Genomic DNA, 16,054 nt, shown 5'->3' with positions numbered 1-16,054 from the left:
CAATCAAACAACATCTGGAAGTAAAATGGATAGGGGATAGTGACAATGCTACCACAGCACTTATAGTTTTGTTACCAAAGTTAATTTTAGACAGTTGCAACTTGATATGACACTGTGTCAGAGGCATTAGATAAGTGTAACAACATAGCAACTATAAAGAAAACACAATTTGTACTTTGATGTTTTTTAAGAAAGACAGACGGGGAGTATCTGTATTGTGTCCTAGGAGAAAACCATGCTGACTGGGAAAAAGACGATTGTTTGAGGAGAGGTGGGTCACACATTTCAAGTATTTTGGAAAGTGGGAAAAGAATGGCTATGGGCCTGTAGCTGGAAAGATTATTGTCGGCTGCACATTTTTGGATTGGTATATTATGTAAGACTTTTTCCATACGTTTGGAACGTATTGTTCATTAATGGATTTGTTGATTAAAATTGTAACTGGGAAGGCTATAGCTTCAGAGGCAATTTGAAGATATTCAGAGGGGAGATGGTCAGAAGCCAGAGATGGACTTTGTAACAAAAGATAATCTTTTTATAGTGTCTGTGTTGGTGGGTAGTATTTTAAAAGAGCCTGAAGTAGGCTTGTTAGTGGAGTTAGGGTATTTGAAGAATAGTTGGAAGGAACAGTAGCTGAATTAATGAAATGGGTGTTAAAGATAGAGGCAATACTAGAGTCAGCCTCTTTATGGAGGGGGATGGGTGGATTTTTTACATGGTTTAAGTAGTTTGTTAATGCAGGACCAGTAATGTTTTGGGTTGTATTGGTTGTTATTAAGTAATGAATTGCAGTTAAGATTGTTTAGATTATTTTATTATGTTTTTTACTTGGTTTCTGAGTGTGGTATGGTTTTGTCTTGTATTGTCTGGGAGGTTTTCCATTGTTTCCAAGCCTTATCACTAGTGAATATTAGTTGTTTGATATCTGATAACTTCCAAGGAGATGTGATACTTTTAACTTTTTTTCATGTGGGTAGAGGCAATAGAATCAAGTATGCTTAAGAATAGGTGATTACGATAGTCAACTGCTGCATCTGTAGTAGCATTGATCAAACTGGGCCATGTCAAAGGATACCAGTTACATTGGTTAAGTAAGGTAATAAATGTGTCCTTTTTAAAGTTCTTTTTTATTTCAAACTCAGTTGTAAGTTGTATTCCTTTTTATATCTTTGTTTACCTGAAACTAGAAATGTAGGGTTATGATGAATTATAGAATCTGATTGTGCGCCACATGTAATTATGTTTGTCATATTTGCACTGACTACAGAGGGAAAAGCCACGGTTGTGCTGTTTATGGGATCTTACTCCCCACAAGCAGAGTTAGAATTCCATAGTGATGATGTGTAACTGACTATGCATTATGTAGTTGTTATTACTGGGGACTATAATTTAAAACGAATGGCATGTGTCCATCAATGCTGATATGCAGTGAAGTGTTTCAGTCATTAATTGTAGTATGTTAAAGCTTCTAATTTAGGGTAAGGTTTTGTAGTTTATAAAAGCACAGTATGAGTTTATTTACTAGATTGTTGATGAAAGAGTTCTTGCACTGTGTCATAGTTATTGTAGTTGCTCAGAGTAAGAAGTACAGCAAATTGCGTTTTGTTAATTAAGCACAGGATATCTAGCTTCATTCACTGCATATATACTGGCATCCAGTTTTTAACTGTCTTCTTTTTTGCAGGTTTACAAAGGCTTGGACATTATTACTAACAAAGTAACAGTGGAGGAGCAGAATCTGTGTCGTCATCATATGATCAGCTTTGTGGATCCCCTTATCTCCAATTACACTGTGGTAGACTTCAGGAACAAGGCTGTTTCCATTATATCCTTTGAAAACATATGTGCTATCTTGTAGCAATGGATACTGAGTATAAAAGTATGTCTTTGTGTGTCTCTTTTCAGGCATGATATCAATGCCTTTTCTGTTATATTTGCAGGCATAGCATTCATTTAGAGGAGGAGCTTACCCCCCCCCCCCCCATCCAGTCAGCATCATAGAGTCCTCTTGTACTGACTTTGAACCCAACCTCCCTCAGGGAAGGAAGGCCATGATTAGTACGCCTATCCATCCCCCAGATGTTCAGCCTATCCACACCTTAAGCAAGTCTGGATCTTTAGTGTCACAGATGAAAATCTAACCACTGTGCCCTGGACTTGGCTATTCATGTAGTTTAAGAAGCTAGCTGTAAAAATGGACAAGTTACTCTTTTTGCAAACTTTAAAACCTCATTTCCTGGCCGTTTTTGCAAAAGGTATTCTTTTCTTGTTCTTACATTTTGGCTCACTTAGTCTAGTGTTGACATTAACTCAGTTCAAGACCTTACCCACTTTCCATTTTTAGCTGAGTTGCTCCCCTAGTTTACCCCTCTTTTTTTGTCAGGGCAGACCATTGCCAATCAGTCCTTCTTCCCCCTCAACTGCCCACTGACAGCCAGGATACCAATTAAACCAGGTTCCTAAGTAGCACAGAGAGAAGTGTTCCCTTTGTGTAGATGGTCCTCCTTGTAGACTGAGGGCAATGACTTTATAGAAAGGTAATTATAGAACTAATGGAAGTTTATTTCCTATGCCATAAATGCTAGTGTTTTGAGCAGGTTATTTGATTAGTTTCACATTGTATTCAGTACAGTTTGTCTTTTTTTGTACATTTTGTTATCAACAGAATGATGGGATGACATCTAATAAGTGGGTACAGACATCCCTCAAAATAATTTTTTTCTTATGCCAGGTAGTTGAAGAGGCCCCCATGCTATACTGAAAAAATGCAAAACAAAATGGCTGCATGTCACTGCAAGGGTTTGCTTTTGCTAAATGCTTGAACTTTCTGATTATTTAATGACAGATACTGTTCTTCAGGAGCTAACAAGCTTATGGTGTAAGATTCAGCTTACTTTTTGAGAAAGAATAACAGTCTCCTAGTAAACATACACCATGAAAATACTTTTAATAAGCTAGTCTTCTAAGGAAATAATTTTGATTATCAACTCGCATCGTTTAAGAAAAAAAATGAAAGAACACCTTAAGAAAGAATATAATAAATTGCTTTTGAGAGGCACGGTACGGGATTTGTAATGCAATTTTTGTCCAGTCTGTCAAAAAGAAACAATATACTGTTTTTGCTGATGAATCTCAAGATAGAGCTGTTCAATAGTGTAAGCCTGGATATATTACAAGTAATATATTTGAGATTTACTGTGCACAACACTCTTGTCTTAAAACTTGTACACTGCTGTTATGTACTGCAAGAGTCTTTGTGCATGCATAATGTAAATATCATTTGGTCTCTCATCTATTGTGTAGTATATTCCATTGTTCATAGGTTTATGGGTTTTTATTAAGCTTAGGGCAGAAGAGCTGTCAGGATATTTAACAGTACCCTTATAATGATAAAGATAGTCAAATTTCATCAGATAGGAGATCATTAGCATAAATTCCAGACACAAATTTTTAGTTACACATCCAGTCAACAAGCTTTGCTTATAAGATTTTCAGGAAGGTACTGTGCCTAATGGTAAGGAAGGTGTCTATTCCAAAGGTGGGAGATGCTCTGGATTAAAAAAATATTATTCCAGTGGGTATTACTAATCTTACAGTGGAGGCTTACATCCTTGGAAATGTTGATAGTTGAGCTACTTTATCTATGAAGGTGAAGTAGTTCAAGGGGGTTTTCATAACATGAAATACAAGGCAAAGGTTGACTGTCAGGAACTTGTAAGAATCTGAGAAGAGTGATAGGAATTTTAGTTTGCACAGAGTATCTTATATTGCTTAAACTAGAGATTTGTATACTTTGCAATATTTGAAGACTTTCAGGCTGTACAAGGTGCATAGATAGATATATTCTGGGGGGTTGGGGCATTTTTTTCAGTAATAAGTCTGATAAGGGAAGAGTAAGTGCAAACCAAGGATAGTGCTGAATGTAGAAACAATGCCAAGACACATAAGCTGGGCAAGGCAGGAGGACTTTCACCAAAGCAGAGATGTGCTGCTTGAAAGAGAGTTTATTGTCAATGTAGGTACCCAGGTCTCCAATATGGGATTTGTTTTAAGAGGAAATACACCGTGTGATAAGAGGATGATATACTGGTCTTACCAAATACCATATTGCTAAAAATCTTAGCCTTTTAAGTGAGGTCATTATTAGCTTATCATGTGTAGGGCAAATTTATACCTTGCTAGAGAATTTTGGTATAATGGAATGAGTTACAAACAGTACCCAATCATAGTCATTTACAAACTTGGTTATATCTACCTCTTGGATACCCAACTTTACATATGAGAATAAATGGCAAATATGAAGAGACCCATGACTTAAGCCTGTGTAATGCTTCTAGTAACATTTCTATGGCTAGGGGAGATATAGTTTAATTTTTTTATTGTATTTTATTTTATTGAATTTTGTTATTTGAGGTAGAGCACTGATCCATCTTGACCATTTACAATCTAATCCTAGAGAGAGAAAAAATAATACATATCAAGTGAAATCAGACATTAAAAAGAGATAACAAATATAAAATAGGTAAGTGAAGCATGTGAATAATGTTTTACAGCTCAAAATATAGTATGTCTTGTAGTCTGCAAAGCAGTCTTACATCAGCTGAGGTGCACATGTTAGGCAAAAGAGCCAACACAGCAGAAAGCCAATTCATCGAGCAATGACTCATAAATGATATCAAATATCCTACTGAAAAATTTAGCTGTAACTTCACAGATTCTACCCATCCCCTCCCCCCCGTGGGGCAGTTTGGCCATTGTCTAAAGGTTCTCTGTTCTAGTCAAAAGAAATGTACAACGTGAAGTAGACATGGCCTACCCATAACCAGTTCAAATTAATTAAATTTGAAGGTCCTGGAGGTCACCTGTGTCATTGCTAATTAGCTCAGTGATAATGTGTTTCACAGCTTTAGAGGTAGTTCTTGTCAGAGTTATAGGCCTTTAATAACCAAAGTCTGTTTTGGGACTGTCCTTGTGGTGGAGGCAGAGCTGTAGTTGTTCTCCTGGTTTCAGATGGATGAGAATAGGCCCTGTGATGTTTTATACTTGCAAACAGAAAGCTTGAAGAATTAACCTACATGTAAAAGAGCATGACTCTTTTATCTTCTACTAGCCCATTCCTCTCCAAATCCATTATAGTCCACTTCCTCTCTCTCAATCCACCTACCCTTTTTGACCCATCCCTTGTCTCACCCTGGACCATCCTCCCTTACTCTGTGTCATACTCTTCCCCTTGTTGTGTATGTTCACCTAACTATTTCTTTAATATTTGCTGTTCAGTATTCTTTACCCCAACAATGCATTCTTTTTAAATAGCTACTGCAATCTAAATTTGATTTATTGTAGCCCAGGGCTAAACCTATAAATGTTCATTTGGATCAGTAATCTACCCTGGTTAACAAAGAAAATAAATAAATACATGCATACATACATGTTGGCAGGATCCATGGAGATAGTGTTTTAGTATTGGAAAGACCAGAAGCTGCTTAATCAAGAAGTGATAACAGGTAGTACAGTCGGGGGGAGGGGTTGTGAGGGAGATGAGTGGAATTTGTGGAGTTACAGATAGATTTTTCAGCAGGATAGATATTTGATATTGCCTTAAATCAGCTATAATTCCCTAAGTTGATATCCTGTATCCCAGGGTACAGTACACCACTGGAGATAAGTCGGGGGCAGAACTTACTTAAGAAGTTCTTAATGTAGCTGAGAAAAGATTTGTGGTTGTCTTTACTAGTGGATATGGTTCCAATCTGAAAACTAGCTTCATTGTACATCTGAGTGCTTAATACTTTAATTTGCTTTTATAGTGTGGGAAACAGAAGGTTTTACATAGTCACAGGTTTCTTTTGATTCCAGTAGACTTGATTTATATGGATTTACCACCATATTACTTTATTTTTGAATTTGCTGCTGTTCTTGTGGCAGATAGGAATAAGTTTGTTAGTGCATCTATTCAGAACAAAGTGAAACTCTGAGGATTATACTGAAGATAGAACATCACAAATAGGTTTGTTTGACAGAACATGCCAGTTCTGCTTTTCCATGATATCTGTTAAATAGCAAAAGGTTAACTTTAGAATAATCCTGAAATACTGTTTTTTTAATGGGTGAAGAAGCTCGTATTGAGGGTCAGAGTAAAAGCTAGATGATCAGATTTTACTAGGGTGCAAGAGAAAAGCAGGGTGGAACAGGACAGCTGACAGTTTGTCAGGACAAGTTCAAGGCAGGTAGCGGCCCTGGAAGGGGGTGGGGGACAATTTGCAGTTGGGAGATGGCATTCGCACAGTCAATAAGTCTTTGTGAGTATTTCTTAAAGGCTGTATATGTTTGGCATTAGAAGAAAGGGTAATTAAAGTCTCCTTTAAAATGGTATTTGGCTTGACAAATATCTTATAGAGTTGACACGTAATCAGTATGCCAAACTGAGATAATGGAAGGAGACCTGCAATAGCAGTGATGTGATAGACATATTTTAGAGTACACTGTGAGTTATAATTCTCTAATTGATATCCTGTAATACACACACACGTATGTGTGTGTGTATAGATTTATATATATATATATATATATATAATATACACACACACACACACACACACACACATATAGATGTGTGTGTGTGTGTATGTATATATATATATATATATATATATATATATATATATATATATATATATATATATATATATATATATATGTATATATATACATATATATATATATATATATATATATATATATATATATATACATACATATATATATATATATATATATATGTGTGTAATGAGCTAATAGTCTTTTCAGAGCATTGATACACCCCCCCCCCCCAATTTCTAGTGGTCCTGATGGCATGGTAGACACAGCAGGCTAGTAAGAATGGAGTTCTGCTGCTGTACTAAAGTTAAGTATTGGTAACTGCAAGGATATGAATGTCTTCAAGTGTGAGGTAAGCCTGAAGCACAAACATTTTTTTTGTTTAATATTGTAGCACTCAACAGAGCATCCCTGGTATTGCTCAAATTGTAATTTGGTATATGGTTATGCTAATGTGTTGAATGTTACCTAAAATAGGCAGCACAATGAAAGCAAAGGTTCTAGCAAATATATGAAACCATGAGCTGAGAAGAGCAGACCATCCCTGGTAAACAGGCGGGACCTTTGAATATCTGGTCCCGGACGACACTCTGGATACCCCTAGAATGACAGTACTTAACAAATCATTTTTTGTAGCCATTTATTTTATCTTTTAGTTTAAGCACAGTTCTTGGATAGTGAAGAATACCACTCCCCACTGTTTTTTGTCACCCTTAGAGACACCAGTGGTGACATCAATTCTGTCTTATTACATCTTCGTAGGGTAGGCCACCCAAGGTCATTCACTCCCATATGAGCAACAGTGTTTGCCATACTTATTTAGAACAGTGAAGTGTCCTGATGGCTCTTGTAAAGTTCACAGTCCTAGGCCAAGAGAAACTAATAGTCCATATCTAGTCTGGTAAGTTTTCTATCAGTATATCCTATGAATATATGTCTATAACCAGGACTTTTGGGTTATGTATTGTTTTACTGTTTACTCATTTTATTGTAGAGCTTTTATTTCTGGGCCTTTGCTGAAAATGGCAGCCATCCAGTTAAACAGAAGCAGTCAATAAATAAGTGAAACAAGCCAGTGTGATGTTAGAATCTCAGGTTTACAGATGATTGCCTGTAGTTGCAGTAGCATGTAAAGCTGTAGGTGGACGTATAGATTGGTGTTTAGATGGTGTGGTCTTGTTTGTGAGAGCCTGGGAGATTTAGGCAAGGATTTCATGACTACCTCAACATGTGTTGGGTGCACTGATACAAGACTGTTGACAGACAACGGTGGGAATAGGAAAATACCTCCAGACCTAGTAAGTAAATGCATCTGTCAGAGGCAGAGGTGGAGTAATCTAGGAATAGTGGGTTGCAGATAAACATTTTATTTGTTTGTTTTTTGTGTTGACTGGGTTGGAACACTGATCGTACTGGACTGTTTTAGACTCAGTCCAAGGGACATTACATCACCAATCAGATCAAAAATAACACACAGTTTCAGTATACACTGCTTCAGAATGGGGACATGACATCACCAATCAGATCAAAAATTAGTTCCAGTATACACTGCTTCAGAATGGGGACATGACATCACCAATCAGATCAAAAATAACACATAGTTCCAGTATACACTGCTTCAGAGTGGGGATATGACATCACCAATCAGATCAAAAATAACACATAGTTCCACTATACACTGCTTCAGAATGCCTAATGTCAGCAGACTGGTCAGGTGAGAGGAAGATCAACCTGCAGCTCTGTCGTATTAAGCATTTTGTAGAGTTAGTTAAATTAGGGCCCTTATAACTGCCAGGATTGGTATAAGGAGGTCAGAGTTATATGACTACCAGTAGGAGTTGCAAGAGATGTAAGGATTGTTATTGGTATTGGTTAATGGGGAAACAATTTAAGATCTGAAGATAAGTGCTTAAAATGATAATGGTTAAGTTAGTTAGGTATTAAAAGTAAGAGTTAAGGCTGACGTGGTTATTACTAGTGGCAAGGACTGTGTTAGAAGTAAATGCTGCTAGTGTGTCAACTTCTTTTCTTTTATTTTAATTTGTTCACTGAGATACAGCACTGACCACAAAAGAGAAATTTTAGTCTCAGCCTGGAGAGAAGAAAATAAGAAAAGCACAGAAACAGCATGTACTTACATTACAGTATGGTAAGGTGATTATGATGAGTATCAATACAGGCCTAAGAGGTCACTATATTCAATATGAAGAGGAGTGGTCACACAAGTGTAAGAATACACAGCAAGTACATATCTACAATTATGTTCAGTGCAGGCAAAGTGACACTTGAGTTTGCTGCATTTGCAAGTGATGTCATACAAACTTACTAGGAACTAGACTTATAGAGCGGAGTAAGATTCTGTTAGGCAATGTGTCCAGAGAGCTGCCATTTGTACAATGCATTATCATGAAGATAGTGTTTTCGTTCTTTGCTTTGCTACCTATTAAGGAGATGCAGTGATCTGTGCACTGTGGTTTAGTTTTTAGTTTTAGGAGTTTATAGGTTGGATCCTGGGTGTAATTAAGTTGTAGGAAGTTGTAGGAAGAGGGTTCCCTTATTAATTTTGCTGCCAGAAAGGAAATTCTGTGGCTGTGTAGGAATTTGAAAATTTGAGATCATAAGAGCAAGTCCGATATTTGTTTACCTGTGAGCCATTTTGTGTTGTTTAGTACTCTGTAGTGTTGGTCGTTCTTTGGGGAGTGTGTGACGAATCTGTATATTCTGTTGGTGATTGTCTGAATCATTGCTGTCTTTTTGATGCGAATGTTGTTAGTGAGAGTCCATGTTCTACTTGGGCTAGCAGAATGCCTTTGCCTATTGCTATTCTGCAGTATTTACAAAGAAAGGTGAGAGTTTGTTGGTCCAGAATAGTAGGAGGTTAATCTTTTTTTCCTAGTATTTTTTATGGGTAGGTTGTAGTTAAGTCTAACCAAAGTCCTAGGTATTTAAATGAAGAGCAATTTTTCAATGCAGTGTTATTGTGGTCAAATATTAGTAGTAGTGAGAGGTGCATGTTTAGCTTTGGCTGTATTCCAGAGAGCATTGTTTTTGTTTAGGAAGAGTTGAAAATAGTTTTTGTTGCTGATTCAAGTGTTAAAAGCAAGAAAATCAGCCTGAAGTTCTTCCTGAAGGAATGGATTAGGACGGTGTCAGTAAAGAAGTTGGGGAAGTCCAAAGGTATTTTGTTTATGTAGTTGGAGAAGATGAGGGGATCAAGGATGGAGCTTTGTAGCATTTCTTGTTTGATTTTGACTAGAGATGGGAAGGATGATGTGACTTTTACAGAGACGTGGCATCTGAAAGATAGTTTTGGAGCCCAGGATAGTGCATGTGAAAAAGTGCCTATGTGAAGTAGTTGGTTTGGTAATAAATTATACGATGTTAGATCAAACACTTGGTCAGGTTGATAACTGTAGCACGAGCAAATTCCCCTTTGTCAGGCTTAAGAGAATTTGGTCTGTGAGGGTCCAAATGGCTTAGTGTATGTTGTAACAAGCAATAGTGGGAAGAGATAAAGGCTCATAATCAGGGACAATTTGTAACTATTATTCTAATTCGCTTAAAACATTAATAGAACCATAGCTTTCACATTAAAATACCTGTTTTAATAAGTATTATGAAACTCTGCTGTCTGGCATTGGTTGACTGTAATTCTCAGTAATTTAACAGAAAATGAAAAGCTGTATGAGGAATAGGGCAAAAAATATGAGGCAAAATCAGTGACATTCTACAACATCAAGAAAGGTTGAAAGGTATGCTACATATTTTCTTCTTTAAAAGAAAGTAAGGCTTTAGGGAATGCTTGCAAGACAGCACTTCCCTTTCAGAGTCCTGTATTGTCTCCGGGTCTAAAGATCTTGAGGCTACATCTTTTCGTTAGGACATGGACAGAAGTCTTCCTTCACTGAATTACTTCTTAGAGCCTTTCCTTTAGGGAGGCTCTTAGAATAATTGAAGTTTATCCTGTGTTGTTCTTAAATGTTTGTTTCTCTTAAAATACCTGAATATATGTCTACGCAAATAGATGGGAATGCATTGCTTATAAGAATCAGTCCTGTAGGGTTTTTCACTCTCTTTCTGTTTTACAGTCATCTTTATATTCCACCCTTCCAAGTCTGTCTCCTTGAAGCAGCCCAAGGATGATTGCACCTGTCATTTCCTTTGTGTCATAGAAGTCTCTGATGGTCTGTTGCTCAACAGGGACGCTAAAATCTTTGACAGTTATGGCAAGAATATTTTTTCATGTCTTACCCAGGTTCTACCTCCCCTTAATTACTTCTTTTAATTACCTCTTTCACATGGTGCATTGTCTTTTATTCTTTAGAATTTATTATACAGTTAAGGAACAACAATCATTAGATGACAAAAAAAAAAAAAAGATCATTTGTAGGCAAGGGAGTTACGGTGGCAAATAAAGCTTGATGCCACGCATTATCCAGGAAATAATGACAACGTGTCCCTTGTTCCAGTGTTAAAAACAAGATCTAATAAATACTAGCATTTATTCTTGCTGCTATTTGTTCTTTGGTGGTTTTTTGTTAAATTTCTATATATTTTTTATGTTGTGTTTTATATAAAAATGTGGTTCAGTGCTAGAATTCTCACCTGCCATGTGGGAGACCCAAGTTTGGTTCCTGGCCAATGACAAGACAAAAGGGTATTTAAATAAAGTTGAATTTTATATGTTTATTGTTGATTTTAAACATTTTACCTATGTGATATGCTTTTAAGACCTAATAGCAGGCTTTTTACACTAAGGGGATATTTATTTAAAAACAACACTTGACTTGTATATTTTAGATTCTAATGGACTCTGTTGTATGCAGGCGAAAAGTTGTATTGTGCATTACATAAGATTAAATAAATTTGTGGTATCAACCTTCAAAAGCAGTGCCTTTTTTTGATCCATTTTGCAGCTAGAGGCTTTACTATTCTTAAACAGCATTAAACCATAAGGCATTCCCTTCCTTTCCAGTTTTTCTCCAGACACCACCACAAAAGGTTACACTTTTCTTACAATCTGGTGGCCATTTTGTAATTCACACCAACATTTTATGCCTTAACTCAGTAGTCTTTAATCTCTCCACTATCCTCTATGGTGTTCTCTTTGTACATCTCACTGGTAACTTCAGAAGTAAATTAGGTGTGACTCACAAGACTTCTTTTTCTACATCTGGATTACCATTGGCTACTGAAGATTATCATCCAATAAATCCGTCCCTTCCTCAGGTTAAATGGTAGATGGTTGTCCGTTTTTTCCCAGGCATATTGTTATGTAAGGAAATTGATGTGGTCCTTCTTTAGTCCCTCAAGACCACACAGCTTATGATGGACTGATACGCTGAAGATTAAACAAGTTAGCCGTCCTACGAGTATTCCCTGGAGGTAGCCTTTGTAATTGGTTAACTTTTGTGCAATTAAATGTGGTCTGAGAAAGTGTGTTAGTGGATGTTTCAAACATGAATACTGGTACTGTTTTGTACATAGTGTCACTAGTACTGGGAAAAAGTCTGTCTTTTCATGGAAGAGTAATTCTGCATTTGGGTTGATGTCTAGGATGGTTTGGAAGAATGACAAGACACTTCACAAGGCATTATGAATGGCCAGGAGGCATGGCAGCTTAGAATTAGTGTAAAGAATTGAAGGGTAGTACATCTGTGACACAAAAGATCAGTGGATGTATCATCATTTTGGAGTTAGTTATTCATATAAATAGTAACAAAAGTAAGGAAGTTTGAATAATAATTTCAAATGGCCTAAGACTGTGAGAAGGCATTTAAGGAGACTTTGAGGAGGATACTGGAGTACATAGCAGGAGCATCACTAGTATAGAGTAGTATAATGTTATTTCTTTGTACAAGCAGATTGTGATATCCCTTGTGGAGTACTGTGAGTAACATGGACATGTACGTAATCCAGCATACTCCTTGTACTCATCCAAGTAGATTGTTTTTTCCCTGGGCACTTCTCCAAAACGATATTTGTAGGGTATGTAAGTGCTTAAACTGAGGTATACAAGACAGGGTCTTACATAACTTGCTGAGATATAAGACTGCTTCTCTATGGAGAGCTTTTTTGTAGCTATAGGGAGCAATATTTGAAGATTATGCTTACATATACTTTGTAGGAGCAGCAACTGAAGAGTTGCATGTTTTTTTAATGTGAGGTCTGGTGGATGGCGACAATATGACGATACGAATGCAAAATAGAATTTTCTTGCTACATTCCTGATATCAGAGGGACTGTTTAAATAAGATCACAATGTGAGCACATTCCAGAAGGTGGCAAATAGTGTGGTTAAAACAAAGCATCTGGAGCTTAATGTGATTTATTTCTAAAAGTGAGATGGATGAGACATAACAGAATGTTTACATACTGAGTAGAACTCTGCAAAATCTGAGAAAGTAGGATCTCTCAGGAGAAGAATTGCTAAGATGTGGATGTACTGTTTAGATAGAACACAATGACACAAGGGCATTGTGGTGATCTTTCTTCTTACTGAGAATAGTCTACAGTGAAACAGTCCTCCTGAGAAGATGACAGATTTGGACAGGAGTAGTATACAACACAACATTACTGAAATATGTTTACAATACCAAGTGATGCTAGATACCCAGAGCAGGGAGACTTCACACGTTGCAGGCAGGTGAGGTTTGTATTTGCTAGAATCTATGCTTTAATGTTGTACAATAAGTAAAGCTAAGAATGATAGAATCTGAGTTTTTAATTATTTTTATTTTTCCATGTTTAGACTTGTGTTTGATGTTTTAACTTAATGCAGTTACTTAATGCAGGTAAATGTGCATGTTTGTATTGATACTTGTGAAGAAAGCCTAGTAAAGCAAAATAATCTGTGGTAACATTTCATCTGCATGATTCAGTTTTGTCATTTGGTTTGGTATATTAATTATATGCACCCTCATCACCCCAGTAACTGAGGCCAAACTCTTAGGCATCACTATTGATCAACAACTTAAAGTGAACAAGCACGTATCCCAAACTATCTCTAAAGTCCATAAAAAATTTGGTTGCCTATATCGTTGCATACTATTCCTAACCCCCGAAACTAGAACAACAATAGCCAGAACTCATCTCTTATCAACACTACTATACGCCTCTCCAGTCCTCACGAACATTAACAAAACTAACCTGAACAAACTCTCCACATTCTGCAATAAAATAGCTAGGTTCGCTGCCAATAATAGATCACATTTCCACCACTGCCAATCCCTAATTAAACTGCACTGGTTAGAATTTCCAAACCTCCTATGCTACCACCAACTGATCATAGCCCATTAAATTCTTTTTCATCCGGGGAAGAGCCCTGCCCTAGCTGACATACTAAACTTTCACAACCCCAAAAGGGAACTCCGTTCATGTAACAAAAACCTGATTGAAATCAACCCATAACAGTGCTGGGGAGGCCCTATTGTCTTATGATGTTGCTAAAGTGTGGAACACCCTCCCACCTGAACTCAGGCTACAAAGTCACACAAGCACCTTCAATGGCCTTCTTAATTCACACCTCTATGCAACTGCAAAGACCCCCCCCTTGAAGATTCACTACTCCATATAAATGACCCGCTGTATGCCTCCATTGCATACACTATATTCTCACCTGATATACTCACCTGATATGTACTTTTTTTGTAAATATTGCAAATAGGGGTTCTACTTCTGAGTATCTTATTGTTTTACAAAACTGTTCTTGTACTACTTTGTTTCTCTTACCTTGTATACCAGTTTTTTATTGTTATCTAAACCATGTATGTACTCTGTTAATGTCCTTGGAGCTTTTCTCATCAGGACTCCACTGAAAACGGACACTTTATGTCCAGTTGGATTTTTCCTGGTAAAATAATGTTAAAATAAATAATAGTAATAAATAAATAAATATAGAATACAGTATTCTAAGTCACATCTATGAATGTTTCTTTGTTTATTCCTTAATGTTTATAAATTGAAGAGATCTTTTCTAGAAAGAAAATTCCTATTATTGTTGGAGGAACTAACTATTACATTGAATCTCTGCTTTGGAAAGTCCTTATAGATACTAAGGTGAGTCCCATAGATAGATTTTGTCGTTTGTCTTTGTACATAATAAATCTGAATTTTTCCCCTCATGGCATCCAGGTCTTTGCTATAGAGTTAAATGATGTCTCATGTTTTTTACTTTCATTACTTTTACTCTTTGCTTAAGGAGTTCTGACACCAGTCATTGGTCTCAGTGAGGCCTTTCTGTAGGATGTCAACATCACTTGGAGAGTTAATAATAGCTTCCAACTTGCAATCGTCTGCGAACTTTGTCAGCCAGAATCCCTTCATGTTGGCCTGGACTTCAGAGAAGTATATATCAGACAGGAGAGGACCCAGGACTGAATGCTGTGGGACTCCATTTGTGACTGGTCGGCAGTCTGACTTGGAGTCAGCTACTTTTACACTGTGGGTTCTATCTGTGAGCCAGTTTGCAACCCACCTAGTGATATAGGGGTTGATGCCTAGCTTAGTGAGTTTTACGATGATTCCCGAGTGGGGAATGGTATCAAAGGCCTTGGCCAGATCAAGTATTCTTAAAACATCCCATCACATCAGTTCATTCTCTTGAGTACAGTGAGATCATTTGGGAAAGCCCACCCCCTTAGTTTCTTAACCTTGAATTATCTTCTGTTTCCTCCCTTTCTACTTAACTAAAAAAATAACACTTTACTCAGCTGCTTTTTCTCTATTTATACTGTACATATCGGATGGCACAGTGGTGCAGAAGCATCATTGTTGCCTCAAAGCAAGAGGTTCTCTGGTTTGATTCCCAGCCGGAGTGCCTTCTGTGTGGAGTCTGCATGTCCTCCCTGAGTTCATGTGGGTTTCCTCCGGGTTCTCTGGTTTCCTCCCACATTTCAAAGAAATGCATCTGGTCTTCGCTGAAAATTGGCTTAGTTCCAAGTCGGACTTTCCAGGTAAACAAATATTAAATAACTAAGTAAAGAAGTATTTGTTTCTCTTCTTACTTTATTACTTTATTTTGCTTTTGCTGCTTGTTCTTAAAAGTGTTCAATTGTATTTATTCTGCTGCATTTATTACTGCTTCTTAGTAGCCCGATTAAAAAAATACACTTTATTCAACTGCTTTTACTGTATTTGTCTCTCTTCTTATTTATTTTGCTTTTACTGATTGTTCATAAAAGTGTTCAGTTGCATTTATTCTGCTGCATTTATTACTGCTTGTTAGTAGCCTGATTAAATTGTAATTGTTACTGTAAGTCTCTTCAGTTTTGGGTTAAGGGCTCATGCTTCAGGCCAGTTATTTTACATTAAGAAGGTTTGTGGTCTACATTCTTGTGGGCAGAGAGGGTAGCCTCTGCCCTTCTGAGCTGGGAATTGCTGGATAAAGGCTTATTGTGCTTGTTGTTCTAAGTGTCTTTGTTCTGATTTAAGCACTTTGGTTCCAAGCCAGTTATTT

At 37.0% G+C, this 16,054-nt stretch overlaps 1 protein-coding gene across 1 annotated transcript in view; it reads left to right on the top strand.

Annotated features, from left to right (window-relative positions):
- The window catches only part of TRIT1 (tRNA isopentenyltransferase 1), a 1,178,366-nt gene that overhangs the window by 478,775 nt on the left and 683,537 nt on the right, over positions 1–16,054 (top strand). Inside the window, exons 3-4 of the mRNA XM_044084772.1 lie at positions 1,685–1,825; positions 14,557–14,655. Of these exons, the coding sequence (XP_043940707.1) occupies positions 1,754–1,825; positions 14,557–14,655 (171 nt within the window). The 5' untranslated portion in view covers positions 1,685–1,753. The remainder of the gene's footprint in view (positions 1–1,684; positions 1,826–14,556; positions 14,656–16,054) is intronic.

Source organism: Protopterus annectens, chromosome 1.part1, assembly GCF_019279795.1.
Source record: "Protopterus annectens isolate FY-2018-M chromosome 1.part1, PAN1.0, whole genome shotgun sequence".
In the NCBI taxonomy this organism is placed as follows: domain Eukaryota; kingdom Metazoa; phylum Chordata; order Ceratodontiformes; family Protopteridae; genus Protopterus; species Protopterus annectens.
Note: the sequence above shows the minus strand (reverse complement) of the source record. Positions and strands in the feature narration are given on the sequence as shown.